The sequence below is a fragment of the Anser anser genome, assembly GCF_964211835.1.
Source record: "Anser anser genome assembly, chromosome: 21".
Classification (NCBI taxonomy): domain Eukaryota; kingdom Metazoa; phylum Chordata; class Aves; order Anseriformes; family Anatidae; genus Anser; species Anser anser.
In genome coordinates, this window is record NC_139742.1 from 11,107,484 (window position 1) to 11,122,140 (window position 14,657).

The 14,657-nt window shown below is 37.4% G+C and overlaps 1 protein-coding gene across 2 annotated transcripts in view; it reads left to right on the forward strand.

Moving 5' to 3' along the window:
• Positions 1-14,657, forward strand: part of RABGAP1 (RAB GTPase activating protein 1) — a 71,044-nt gene that overhangs the window by 53,485 nt on the left and 2,902 nt on the right. For both annotated transcript variants that reach the window (XM_083806965.1, XM_083806966.1), the window contains exons 15-24: positions 35-109; positions 2,048-2,173; positions 2,769-2,912; positions 4,511-4,552; positions 4,908-5,036; positions 8,639-8,731; positions 9,682-9,792; positions 12,819-12,923; positions 13,382-13,465; positions 14,223-14,294. In XM_083806965.1, coding sequence (XP_083663091.1) covers positions 35-109; positions 2,048-2,173; positions 2,769-2,912; positions 4,511-4,552; positions 4,908-5,036; positions 8,639-8,731; positions 9,682-9,792; positions 12,819-12,923; positions 13,382-13,465; positions 14,223-14,294 — 981 coding nt within the window. The remainder of the gene's footprint in view (positions 1-34; positions 110-2,047; positions 2,174-2,768; positions 2,913-4,510; positions 4,553-4,907; positions 5,037-8,638; positions 8,732-9,681; positions 9,793-12,818; positions 12,924-13,381; positions 13,466-14,222; positions 14,295-14,657) is intronic.

The window sequence follows — 14,657 nt, forward strand, 5'->3', positions numbered from 1 at the left end:
ACAGATATGCTGTAAATTTTGATTCCTTTTTTAGGCCTATTCTGTCTATGATGAAGAGATTGGCTACTGTCAAGGCCAATCGTTTCTTGCTGCTGTGCTGCTTCTACATGTAAGTGGTGGTTTTTTTCCAGTTTGTCTTAAGCTTAAGAATAAATATTGCTCCACATGTCTGGGACAGACATTGGTAACTTCTGAACTAGCGGGATTGCAGACTGCTTATCCACTTAAATGTTGGTTAATAATAATGTGATTTTGGACTGAGAAGAGTAAATTGTTTAAAACTTATTGGGATATTCGTTACAAATGCTGCCTTTATTTGGACTACTGCATTGGAGGCCTTTGTGCTTCTTGGTTTTAGAGGTTATTGAAGGATAAAACAGTTTTTATATTTGTTTTGTTAATATACTCAAGAATACTTTTTTTTAACTTAATTGTTGTTGCTAAAAGTGACCTCGGCAGAGTAATGTCCTTTAATTGCTTGCGTGTTCAGAAGCCAAGAGATTTATGGTTACCGTAAATCAGAAGCAAAAATTTTAGATTCACTCATGCTTGGGAAATATGAGAGGATTAGAAATCTGTACAAATTATTTATAGACTGTTCTTTTTTAAAGGAAGGTCTGCTTTTTATCAGTGTGTGTATTGCAGCCATGGGCAGTTGAAACTGACCAGTTCCTAAGCCCAGCAGAGCTCTGAGATTTCTTTTCCCAAGCTGATTTTTAGTGCCTGTTGCTACCAGTGAGAACTGAGCATGAAGCCTTCTCTGCAGTTTTCAGTGGAAGAGGAAGTCTGATCTTTGGTGTAGTGTTTTCCACAACGTTATGAAGTCGGTGGAGGATGTCAAAGATCCTGTAAACTCCATTCTTTTCAAACGTTAGGCAAATGACTAAGCAGAGCAACCTTTTAGTTCTTTGTGACAGTAATCTGAAACATTTGCTTGATGACCAATTAATCCTTTACTACTGTCCTGAAACAGATCAAGAAGGATGATACTTTCTGATAGGAAAATTGAACCCTTTTACTGAAACATATGTGCCTTCTTTTTTTTCTTTTTCATTGTCTTATGTCCATTTTTTGAATATCCATTGCATTAGAGAGAGTGGCTGTCAAGAACGGACCATGAGTTATTCTAGAATTCTTTCTTAATGATAATTATTGCCTGTGGGAATGGAATATGCATTAAAAAAAGTTAAATTTGAAATAAGTTTCTTTTTATTTGATTCTCTTTGAAATCAGTCTTTGGAGTGTGGCTGCTAGGGAAAATAAATATTAAGACAGTGTTGCAGAAAAGGAGCCCTTCACTACCAGTTTGGCATGTCTCAGCAAAGTTTTCATTTTTAACAGACTCCATCTGCAGATTAATAATAGAATACTTGAGATGGATGTTCTGGCCTTTACAGGAACAAGTGATCGACCTGAAGTCAGACTTTACTATTACTGAATTTTGATGTTCGGGGGAAATGTCTAAACACTGACAAGCCATGATGAGTGTTTCTTCAGCTTTTGGCAGGAAAGGGATATTGAACGTTCCCAAACCAATGCTGAGTTGTGATAAATAGAGCTTTTGGTAGCAGTTACTGGTCTCTTGTATTCATGGAATCCGAAAAATAAACATCAAATATAATAATGTCATTTTAAAAGGTAAATATATAGTTAAAAATAAGGGAAAGATCCAGTTAAACATCATCTAATATTGCTTTTTTCTTAGTTACATAGGTGACAGAGTTAGGCTGTTTAAAATCCGTAGGATTCTGACATGATTCGGAAAAAATATGGCAAGAAGCTTCTTTGGTCTCGATGTCTGAAAGATGTGTTTTTAGTTGGGCATTGGGAGATGGTTTATTCGACAGAATAAGAATGAAATGCAGTTTCCAATGCTAGGCCTCATTTTGTGTGTTAATACTCTTGTTTACTTTTAAACTGGTTTGGGCCAGATTAAATAGTAGTAATAATTTGGCCTTTCTGTAAGAGGGAGGAGAAACAGCAAGGGCAAATGGACCCAGTATGAAAGATTTAAATGCTCTCTGATAAATACGCTTTCCTCTCACAGATGCCTGAAGAGCAAGCTTTCAGTGTTCTGGTCAAAATCATGTTTGATTACGGACTCAGGGAACTTTTCAAACAAAACTTCGAAGATTTGCACTGCAAGTTTTACCAGCTGGAGCGCCTCATGCAGGTAGGTGCTCAAACTTGTGTGAACTGAATGGATCAGAGCCTGCAACTCAAACCGTTAGCAAAATCAGCAATGTGTTTTACCCATGAATGCTGTTTGTAACCTCTTAGTAAGGATGAAGAGTGAGGATTACCCGTACTGGAGGTTTTCTGAGACTAGAGAGTGCTGACCCGAGACCGTCGGGTAGCACTGGCCGCATGCAGTAAGTCTGAAGGCAGAGGTGTGTGAGCAGCTGGAGTGGCGCTCGTACAGACTGTCCTGCCAGTGACTTCTGAGCTCACTGCGGGCACGCCGCAGAGTGGCTTTGCAGGGTCAGCACATCTCCTGTCTGGGTTTCTTGCTAGGGTGAGAGCTTGGAGACTGGGCTCATTGTGCATATAATACAGTGAGCATCTGCACTGGGACATGCCTTCAGCATCCTTGCAAGGTTCTTTAACATGTCAGACAGCTGGCTTGTCAGGCACGAGTAGATACAGAAGCCTGCCTATCTGCACTGATTGTCACTGTAAGGGCTCTACCCAACTTCTGTTACTTTGGGATTTTATCTAATGCTCCAAAATACTGTAAATTAACTTTTTTTTTGTAATATTATTCTTAGGAATACATTCCTGATCTCTATAACCACTTTCTGGACATTAGCCTTGAAGCACACATGTATGCTTCCCAGTGGTTCCTTACATTGTTCACTGCAAAATTCCCTCTCTACATGGTCTTCCATATTATCGACTTACTCTTATGTGAGGTAGGTGTTATAATTGGAGATTTGTACTACTAGTAACTTTTGACAGTTTTTTACTATCTTGGTTCATGTCCTTGTTACTATCTGTTCTTTCAGAGCTAGGCAAGTGATATTTATTTTTATGTAGAAGTGTTACATTTTTGCACTGAAAAAGAGATCTCAGCATTTTAAAGGTATGAACTGGGAACATATGTGATTATAAAATTGCATTTCATGGAATACTGTTTAATCTGTATGTATAATTCCATACAGTGCTCATGGGATGGAAATTAATTTACGAATATGTGGATGAAAGATTCCAAATTTCTTTGGTTGTTAAATTGTATTATACATGATAATGTTTTTTGTAGAACACTGTTGAAAGAAGGCCATTGCATATAAAATTGCTCAGCTAACTTCTGTGCTGGTAATCTCACAAGCTTGGAGCTCTTTTTCCAGGAGACTTGAAGTCTCTTTATACTTCCCAGCATATAAGGAGGAAAGCAAATTCTTTACTTTGAGATTTTGTACATAATCATGTTTAAAACAGTATATTTGCTGATATGTTGGTAAGTAGTGTAGTTTCAGTTGGAGCTTATTAAAATATATGAACAATTCACATTTTGTACTGAAGCATCCCTGAGTTAACTAATGATTTACTTTTTTACTTGCTGATTAACATTATTCATGCATTCTTCACCAGATCTGCAGTTGCTGCTGTGAAGTGGCACAGTTTGTCTGCATTTCCTACACGGAAGGGTTTCAGCATTCATAAACCTCCTGGTCAATGTTTCTACCCTTCCGCTGTTATCTGTCTGCTGCTTGATTTGTCCATGTGCCAATGAAATAGGAAGTAACAGATGGTATCTAGAAAATCAGTTTTATTTGTTTAGAAACACATTTTAAATTAATAAATAGTAAATGTGTTCCTAGTGAAGGTTTAGGGGTTTTTTTGTCATTTAAAAATAATAGTGAAAAAATAATTCATTGGGGAAGTGAAAGACAATCTTGAAACAATACCAGCAGTGTGTCTTGATTTTTGAAGGTACCACCTAAGTTGCATGCTACTGTTGACTTTTCATAATTAATTGGGCAATTTAAATAAAGCACTTCTAAAACGTAGTGGCAAAGGTTAGATGACGTAGGACTCTGTCCTAAAGTGAGTCACTTTCTTTGTCATTAAAAGAATTATTCCAACTTTTGAATACCAGAAATTGATATATTCATGCATATATTGCTGCGTTTGACTCCAGTGTTTTCTGAAGTTGCTATATGAAAATTAAATGACCTTGAGCTGACCAACTAGTCATTAAAAAATAAAGTACAGTGCTTTATCATTCTGGAGTTTCGAACTACTAAGGAAATAGTAAAACCTGTGTTGAAAGATTGGTTTGCTATCACATAATGGCAATCCAGTAAAAATACCTTCCTCATTTTTTGCAAAGTCATCCTCTGGGCCTTTGATTTAATGTAGTACCTGTAGTTACCTACAAGTGTAAACTTGTATCCTGGTTCTCAACTTCACAAAAACTAGACAAACAACAAAACCCACCAAATAATTTAATAACTAGGATTGTAAATACTGAGAAATGAATTTATTTTCTCATTATTTTTCTCTTTAGGGAATAAGTGTTATTTTTAATGTTGCGCTGGGATTATTAAAAGTGAGTATCCCATTTTTAAAGTATTTTATACTTCATCATGCACATTATCAAAATTTAAGATGCTTATTAAAAACTATTTAATAATAATAATAATTATTATATATATTTTAAAGCTAAAAACTTCCTGTATTACATATGCTGTTGTCTGCTTTACTGAGTGCAACAGAGTGCTTTTGGGGGATGGGGTGGCAGGGAAATAGAAGGTTGCAGAAATAGACACAAAAAGTTTTTAGAAGGTTAAAAAGTAAATATCTTCTTGGGAGCTTTACAAAACTGTTGTTGCGTTGTCTCTGGGAATTCAGTATTCGTTCAAAATCTGCTTTGCAACTACTGGGTCTTCTTTCCTTGTCTCTAGACTACCAAGGATGATCTGTTACTGACTGACTTTGAAGGGGCTTTAAAATTCTTCCGTGTACAGCTGCCCAAGAGATACCGTTCAGAGGAAAATGCAAAAAAGCTGATGGAATTAGCCTGTAATATGAAGGTAAAGATGTGGTGATAGCAACTGTGACCATGTCTTGAATGGGTACAGTTTCAGTCTCCATATGTAACTTTACAATTTGTTTGTCCAAATGAAAATAATTGCAGATTCTTTGCAATGAAATACAGTAAAGCTGTGAGATTTTCAGTGATATAGGCCCACTTGGAGAAATAAGAGAGACTGGCTTTCAGAGAGCAATATTTAGTGCTACTAAAATCAGACTTAAACAAAAAAACGAACATAACAACAACAAAAACATCGCTAATGGCACTAAAATAAAATACTGACACAGCTGCAGTTCTTTGAAATTCCCATCTAGTAGTAGGCACAAAAAGGGTAGTATCTGTAACTGAGAAGAAGGGGGGAGGTTTTATTTAAAACAGAGTATATAATGCACAAACAAAATGTTATCTTTCAGAGTGTGGCTATTTTTAATTGGGCACACGTGATACTGTAATAAAATATTGAGAATGATTAGCCTTCTGACTTAAAGAACAGAAATCATGTTTCATAGTAAAATATGTCATTTCTGATCTTTATAGGAGCCTTCTTTTGAACAGAATAGAAACTAAAGTTCAGTATGTACTATAGACTGGAGAGATGTTGTCCCAGAAATTTTCTCTCTATAAATGAATTAATCTCAGTAGTTCCTGTTTTCTGAGATAATTTATTCAGAGAGCTCTGTGGGCTTCCTTGTGTGTTTGAATTGCTGAGGTACGCAGTGGAGTTTTTTTGTTTGATGTTTTTTGTTACTTTTCAGTTGCCCATTAAGCCCTATTTATTAAGTATAACTACATGAAATAAAAGTTCTAGCCTTTGACATTAAGACTTTAGTTACATACATCAAGTATTGCATTATCTTGTAGCTGAAAGTCAATTGCTTTTATAGTCAATAAATATTCTAACTAAAGCTTTATATTGGCGTTTTGGAATAGGCCCTTAAAATGGAACTTCAGAATGAAGTTACTGTAAGAAATGTATCGTTTCCTCTTTATAGATGGGATGATTGAGTTCTAAAATGGAACTTTGGTAATTTATTTTGTATATTTTAAGGAAGGTGTGATTCTTTCTTTATAGTTTCACATAGATCAACTTTTGGTCAAGTATACTGGTATGATTCAATTTTTTTTATTTTTATATTTCTTAAAATTCACTGGAGAAATTCTTTTGTAGCATCAGTTTATAAGTACACATCTTCCCTAGTATGTTAACATTCAAGACATCCTGTAGTAGTAGCAATATTCTCCATACAATTCAAGCATGTCTTACATGACACTAGTGTAGAAATTAGCAAATAATCAAGAAGCAAGCTGTTTCAGCTCATCCAATCATTTGATGTTAGCCACAGATTAGACATTGCATATACATCTGGTTAAGATCATGTGTAATGGGTGCATTTGCTTTTCATGTTTCCAAATAACTTGTTCCTCTTCCCACACTGCCAAATTTCCCTTCGTTCTCAGTGCTGTGTGAAGTAGTTAAGGCAAACAGTCAAGGTTGTACACTGCTTTCTTGAGTGCTTCATGTTTTCAGGGGATTAAATGGAAAGTTATGGAGAAAGTGCAGGCTGTACTACTCTGTGCAGGCTCTGCACAGATGCTGCACACTTCTGTATCTCATCCATGTTTGTTGCCTCTGGTTGGAGTGCTGCACGTAATCGCCTTCTTTGACCTAAAATACAAGTCCTTTGCTGTCAGTAGAAATTGTCAGCTCTGTGTCTGGAAGTGTTTTTGAGCAGAAAAGGGTCTGATGTCAAAATAAATCATTTATAGGAAGGGAGAAGTAGCTTGGCAAAGGCATTGTGATTGCAACAGCATTCTGCTGAAAAGGAGGTCAGTAAATGATGAGCTTGAGACAACACTAATTTCTTAAAGTCACTCCTCAGTGGTGCAGTCAAATGTTAACAGAGTTACTGCTGCCTTCTGTGCCCCTGGAGAACCGGTGGGACTCCAGCGTTCATTTCTGCCTTCCGTCACCACGCACACCCAAAGGCCTTGCTGACTCCCAGAACGCGGCTTCCTCTAGGGCTCCAGAGTCAGGAACTGGTGACAACAGCAAATGTTCTCCTGATCACCTCATTATTAGTATCTAGAGGCAAAACTGGTTTAATGCACTCAGAAAAGTAGAGGATGAAATTATAGTGGTGGGACTTCCTTCTCTTCCTCTTGCACAGCTGGATGCCTCACTTTCAAGAGCTAACCTTTACACAGCTTGAGGTTTGGTGTATGAAACCCAACAATTCGGGCAGCGTTTCAGCAGAGCAGTGAAATAATCTCCTGAAGTCACTGGCTGTATTGTCAGTAGGGTTAATACTCTCAGTATTTGTCTGGGCTGCTTAGTAAGAATACCTTCTGCACTTGTGATGGGGCTGACTGACTGCACTTAAATGGGTTGGCTTCTCCAAAAAATTGTCACCTGAAATACATTCAGTGAAATGTTTCTGTGCAACTCTCACTAGGGGGAGCCTACCTACCAGTTTTCTACAGCTCATTTCAAGTGAGAGTGTTAGTGATAAAAACCACAGATAAGAGAAATTAAAGCATGCTTTCCATTGTCTGCCATTTATGCATGGAAAGTTTGTTTAATATGTTTCTCAGACAAAACCTTTTTTTAAGAGGAAAATGTATCCATAGCTGTTCAATTTTCCTGGTTTAGTAAGATAACAATAAAGGCTCAGCAGCTTTTCTTACTAGCAATTTAATTTAGATGGGTGCTGCGTTGCATGTGAAATGCTTGCAGCAGTGTGAGCATAGCCTGTACTGCTAAACCATGTTGGTGTACGGCGCACCTGGCTGCGGACCCCCGGAAATAGGTTGGTCACGATCTGTTGTAGATCTCATGTTCTCTGTCCCTGTAGGACTTGGACAATGTGCACAAAACACTGAATTTAACACCACCTTTCTCTCCCTTCTCACAGAAAGGGCAACTGGGACCCTGAGGGAGTCACTTGCCTAGTGTTGTGCAGTCTGTCAGAGATAAGAACAGAATTCCTGTCTTCCGAATCCCAGAGCAGCAGGGGACAGAGCATATATGCTTCTGAGGTGTTGCTGCTTGCCTAAAACACCTAGACAACTTTAGGACTCGATTATTTTCTACTGGGCTTGAGCAACACTAGCAGAAAAGTCAGCTGAGCCTGCGCTTGCCCTTTCAGCATTTGCAGCCTCATGCAAAGTAAAGCAAACATTTCTGCATGATGATGAATGTTGCAGCTGAAAAAGCAGCTGAAGAAACCTCGCCACCATGCTAAGTCAGAAATTAAACACACAAGCCTCAAAGCAAACTGTTTTGCTAAGCCACTGTAGTATTTGGAGCATCAAATAGCTGTAAAGTACCAAGGAAAATTTGGGTAGAATGCTCTAATGGATCCCGTTAAAAACTTTTCTGTTTCACAAAAGGATAAGAGAAAGGAATACTTCTGTGATTCTATTGAGTGGAATAGAATTTTTGGCTATGTCTAATGGTTTGACACTCAAAATTTGAGTGAACATGTTAGCTGTGTTTTGTAGAAGGCAGGAGTTGCCCAAAGCTTGTACCATAACCCTTTGTGAATTGTGTGTTCTTTTACTGATGTTCTGGACAGGAACTAATGGGCTGCTTTAATTTAGATTAGCCAGAAGAAGCTGAAGAAATATGAAAAGGAATATCATACCATGAGAGAGCAGCAAGCTCAACAGGAGGATCCTATAGAAAGATTTGAGGTAATGCCTACTTACTGCCATCTGTTTTAACACAGAATACCTGCAGGAAGTTCCTACTTCGTCTTTTTCTCCTTTAAGCTGTTTTCTTTGTTTTGTGACCAGTTTTTGATGTAGCAGGAAAATAGACTACATGAACATCAAGTACACTTCTTTGTATTGGCAGTGTTAATTGTGGCAGGGTTCTTGTGAGCCCAGCTTCTCAGTGGAAAAAGGAATAGTGTGAATTTTTATTTGGGCTTATAGAACTGTTTCACTAGAGCCAGGTTTTGGCACTTATATAATGTGCTGATTGTGCCAAATATCAGGAACAGAAAGAAAACTCCTAGTTGATTATAACTCTATTTTCCGTTGATTATAATCTTTGCCTTTACTCCTCTCCCTGATTTTAAATGATGTATGTTGTGGTAAGTATATAATTTTATAAATACTTGTTTTGCAAAAAAAATAGGAATATATTTTATATATAATTTTGTATGCTTATACATAACACATCAACACACATACATACGTTTATATATTTTAAGCTGAAAAGTTGTATATAAACTTTAACATCTGTCTGTGTGCTGGAAATTGTATCAGGAGAATATAGAGTGGTCTTCCCAGGACCATCCTCTCTCACCTTTTTCTAGCATGCAAATTTTATTTTCAGCCAAGAAAATCAGTTTTTGTAGGAACCTCCTTGCAAGATATTGATGGCAGAAAGACACCCCTATCATTGCATTCTTCAAAACCAGTTCTCCGGGAAAACAAGTAATAGATGAGTTACATTTAATTTATATTAACAATATGGCTAGCTGCTTTTGTCCTCAATGAATTTAATGCAGGTAGAGTTCTCTTTCAATACTTGAGATATAAGGTAGCTTTTGTGTTCAGGCACTGTAGGCATTGTGTTTTATAGACAAATACCTGGTAAGACTTTTTTCTTGACTTCTTTTTTTTTTTCCCCATAGCGCGAAAACCGTCGTCTGCAAGAAGCAAACATGAGGCTTGAGCAAGAAAATGATGATCTTGCACATGAACTGGTGACCAGCAAGATTGCTCTGCGAAAAGATTTAGACAATGTAAGACTTTTTTTATGCTCTGTAGTGGAGACAAAGTACTGGGCTAATTCCTAGTTACTCCTCTTGTTGAAGGTATCATAGAATGTTTTCACACTTTGTAGATTTGCATTTTCTGTTCACAGGACTGATAAATCCATTATTCTTTGTGCCTTATGGGATGTATCTTCACTCATGTCTTGCCTTCCAGCTTAGGGATTGCCTTTATGTTTATTTCTGAGACTACTGGGCTACTTGTAGTCCTGTCAGGTCCATAGGCTGAGCAGGTGCAGTTTTTCACATTACATGGTGGGGGGGGGCATGTTTACAGGGTATCTGATGCGCTGCAGAATGTGATAGTATTGATTTGGGTGGGATAGGATTCTTTCCTCCTCCATGTTCCTACTGCAGAACAGTGATATATAGACCTGTGTCAGATATCCACAAGAAACAGGACCTCTGACTGAAATACTGATTGCTCTGAAAAGCATTCAGTGTAATTTGAGGAAGAAGACAGGTTCTAAACCTGTACTTGAGTAATTACTTTCTGCTATATGTATGTTGAAAGAAAGTATAGCAGGAGCCAAGTCTTTGAATTGCTACAAAAAATAATAGCATGTGTTCTGTTTTCCCTCAACTGATATTTTAATGTGTATGATCTCACAGGAGATGGGCTTTTCTAAAGTAGCTAATAAACTTGAAAGCCTGAGTCTGTCTGGCTCTTAGATACCTCAGGCAACTCTGAAAAAGCTACTGTGGTTTGGGTTTGGCTTGTTGAAATCTGCCCATGTTGAACTCACTGTCAGTGGTTGTCTCCCGTATCAGTAGAGCTCTCAGGAAGCTTCAGGTTTGCTTTGTTGTAGGTTTTGTTTTTTTTAAGCTTGCTCTCCCATTCCCTTCTTTACATAGTCATGTCTGGGAGAGAGTTTATCAGGTTATGCTTTTTTACAAGACATGCAGAGGCAGAAAGATACTGGCATTTGTATTGCATGTAGTAGGCTAGAACACGTTTGGTCTATCTGCTCAGAGGCATGAAGAGAAGAGTTCAAGTACTTGGAGTTTGGCATTTTCGTTCTGTACTGAGATAAGTACATTTCAGAAATCTCAAAGGAAAATAACTTTCAAAAATCTTATAGTGCAAGAGTTGACAGGCTTTAAAGCGTTTCAGGTTACCTGCTGCAGAGAACATTAAGGTTTCCCTCGGTCTCCTGGAAACTTGCTGTTAGAAAAATATTCATAGTAAATGTTGATGCTAATGGATGAATGTTGCTCTTAATGAGGTTTGTTTTGTGACTTTCAGGTTTATTACATCTACTGCTCTATAATGTTAAAATGTGGAAATCATAGAAGTATGTTCCATACAGGGTTTTTACAAAGCATTGCTATGTCCACTTCCTATTACCTATGCTTTTTTATTTCATTAAAGATAGCTCATAGAAGGCTACGCAGACTGCCCGGTAGTTGCACTCAGAGGGTGGACTGTAGCAAATAAAATGTACTGAAGAAGCTTTTTGTATCTGTTTTTAGCTGTTGTTTGTGGCTGCTTCAGTACATGTAACCCAGTTACGCTTTTATATTGATTTGTTGAAATGGAGAGCTAAGAGAGGAACAAAATTAAGCAAAATCTTTGAGATACCCCAGTGGATATGTAACAGTGATGCCTTCAAAGGTGGTAAACGATTGGTAGCATTCAGGTTATCCCCCAGGAGGAGATAGGTAGGTTTGATCCTACTTTAGGACCCTGATTAATTCTTCTAATTGGAACCTGAAATGGTAAGTTTCATTCTACTAGCCAGATGTCCTGAAAGAAAAGTACCAAAGGACATTGTTTAATACACCTTTTCTAATACCTTCATGGTGTGTCTGAAATCTTGCAGCCTAAAAGATCAAAGCAAAGCATTTGGGAATATGAGAATTTCCTTAATAACCTTTGCACTAGACCAGAAAATAGGCTTCATTTTTTTGCTGTTGCTAGACTCTCACCATCCCAGTTTTCTTTAACTTTAAAACAGCCTTAAAAACCATGTATAATGAAAGGATATTCTCTTTGCCTTTGCCATCTGTTTTAAAGGATCAGCAGGACTTTAAGGGACTAAAATTCACTTTCTGACTTTCTTCCTTTGAAGGGAAATGGTACAGCTACTCTCTGAACATTTTATATATCATTTTAGTTATTGATCTATTTTTATGTAGAATTCGTACACCTGTTGGGAAGTACTGAGCTGCCGTGTACAAGACTGGAAAAAGATGTCTTACTTTGCAGAGGTAGTTTTGAGTGGCTTATGAAGAGCAAAAGATTTTTCAGCTATACATCTAAATATAAAAAAAAGGTTAAAAAATAAAAAATGTATGCTTTCTGGTGGGACATCTCTTTTCTTAAAAGAGAGGAGCCTGACATTTATTTTGGCAGCTAAATTTTTTCATGCATTTTCTGGGTGACACAAAGGTGGTATCAAATCCATTGGTAGGCATCAGAGAGGTGTGTTTTTAATATTATAGAGACATTTTTCATGAATTCTGTTTGCATTACAAGTTTGGATGCTTACAAATTGGACTTAGGTCTAAGCTGATTATAGTTGTTTATTGATCTTGCGCATCGTGAGCTGTTTTGTACCTTTCATTGTCTTCAAAATGTATTGGTCAGCTTCCAGTTTGGATGAGAAAACAAAGCTTAATTCTGTAATTGGATTTCTTTGGAGCAAGCCCTACTCCAGTTTTGCTAAAAATAATCACTGAATTCAAGAGAGACTTTAGGGGTGATGGAGTATAGTGGTGTACTCTGTTAATTTTAATTTATTGCTGCTTTGCCATTGCAGATGGTACTTTTTCAGAAAAATAAATACAATTAAATGTTTATTTATTTATAATAAAAATAATACCACAATAATCCAGCTATTGTTATTAGTAACAATGAACAGACTTTTATTAATAAGAATTAAAAGACTGTTTTCTTGGTTGGGTCCTACTGGAGCCTCCGCCCATGGCTGCCTCACAGCATCAGCACAGCAAGAAAGCCTCTCTTTAGTGCTGTAAACTTCTCTGTGTTTCAGGCGGAGGAGAAGGCAGATGCTCTAAATAAGGAACTGCTAATGACCAAGCAGAAGTTGATTGATGCAGAAGAAGAAAAGAGGCGCCTAGAAGAAGAATCAGCTCAGGTTAGGGGCATTTCTGTCATTTTCACATTTCTGTGCAGTACAGAGAGAGGGGGAAAAAAAAGTGACAAGCGTGGGAAGAGCGTAATGTTCGAAGTCATGTTTGTGCCTCTTCTGTAGTGTAAAGGACGTCAGCAAAGCAGAATTCTTTGCTTTCCTGTCAGGTGCTTCATAGAGTAATGAATTTTTAACTTGAAATTGCGAAGGCGCAGACTGTGTCAGAGATTACTGCACAGAGAGGCAGCATAGGACTTCACCTGTCAGTACATTTAATACTTTCTTCTCTAAACTAGTCATTTTTCTAGCAATGAGAGCCACCAAAGTCCAGCTTTTCCCTGTTTCCATGTAGGTGAGATAGACCCTTGTTCCCTGTAGAATACTGCCCTGTGCGAAAAGTATTGAGGTTAAGGAGGAGGAGGAAATACCAACCATTTACAAACCTTTTACCTTTTTTCCTACAGCTGAAGGAAATGTGTCGTAGGGAACTAGATAAAGCAGAGTCGGAGATCAAAAAGAACAGCTCTATTATTGGTGACTACAAACAGGTAAGAACAACTTAATGATTATGTGCTTTGCAATCTAATCCCAAGACTTTCTCAGGTACTTTAGGAGACTTCTCCACCATGCATTTGAGGAGACATTTTAGCTATTTTAAGCAGGAAACTTGCTCTTGCTTTGTTTATTTTGCTGAGATAGTGATAGCCCGTTCTGTTTACCCCTGACATAGGTATTTGTAGATCACCAGTCACCACAGCCTCGATGACAGCCTAACATTGTTCAAGCTGGCTCTCATATATCAAAGTTGTAGCTTATTCTAAAAGCTCTCCAATCTTCACTTCTTCAATCTGATGGTAATTGCAGTTAAGAAGAAAATAAGATGTCTTTTCTTTTCAAAAATTTTGCTTTAGAATTCAAGCACCTGATCATCAGGTATCAAGGGAGTGAATCCATGCATCTTTTTATTTTTTTTAGACTTTTTTTGGTACTATTTTGGTGTCTTGGCTGGTGCCTTTTGTCCCAAAGACAATAAGAAGAGCCATGCTTTTCATAATCTTTTTGGATTCCTTTAGCAAGGCCAAACAAAAGGCCAATAACTGATGTTGAAACTGCACCTTTTCCTATAGGCATAGGAGAATATGTATAGAATGAGACAGCTTAATGTAGTATCCCAATTTTCTGATTTTTCTCAGAGCCCTCAAACAATCCATATTAACATTCTTGTAGCACTTATCTGTGCTTTAGCATTCATCTTGGAGAAAATGTACATTTATAAATGGTCTGGTAACATAATTTTGCTTTCAGATTTGTTCCCAGCTGAGTGAGCGACTGGAAAAGCAACAAACAGCAAATAAAGCTGAAATTGAGAAAATACGGGTAAGAGACCAGATAGAACCACAGTCTGCATTGTTAAAGTCTTTTAGCCAAATCATAACAGAAAGAATATAATTTTTCATTACTAAAATGATGGTTGAAAGAGCATTCATTGTTGACTTACAGTTTTGGAATTAAGATTATGAGGGGGAGATCTTGGAGGAGAGATGGATAGCTGTCATCTTTTTCCAATGTCATATTGGTTACATTTTCATGCTGGGCAGTAATAAATGTTAATTGTTCTGAGGGGTCTTTTTTATTTATTTATTTTTTATTGGAGGAGATTGCTCTGGCTGTCTTTTACAGAGCCCACTATCTTAGCCAGTTTTACCAAAAATACAGCAGTGTTTGTACAGCCCACAGATC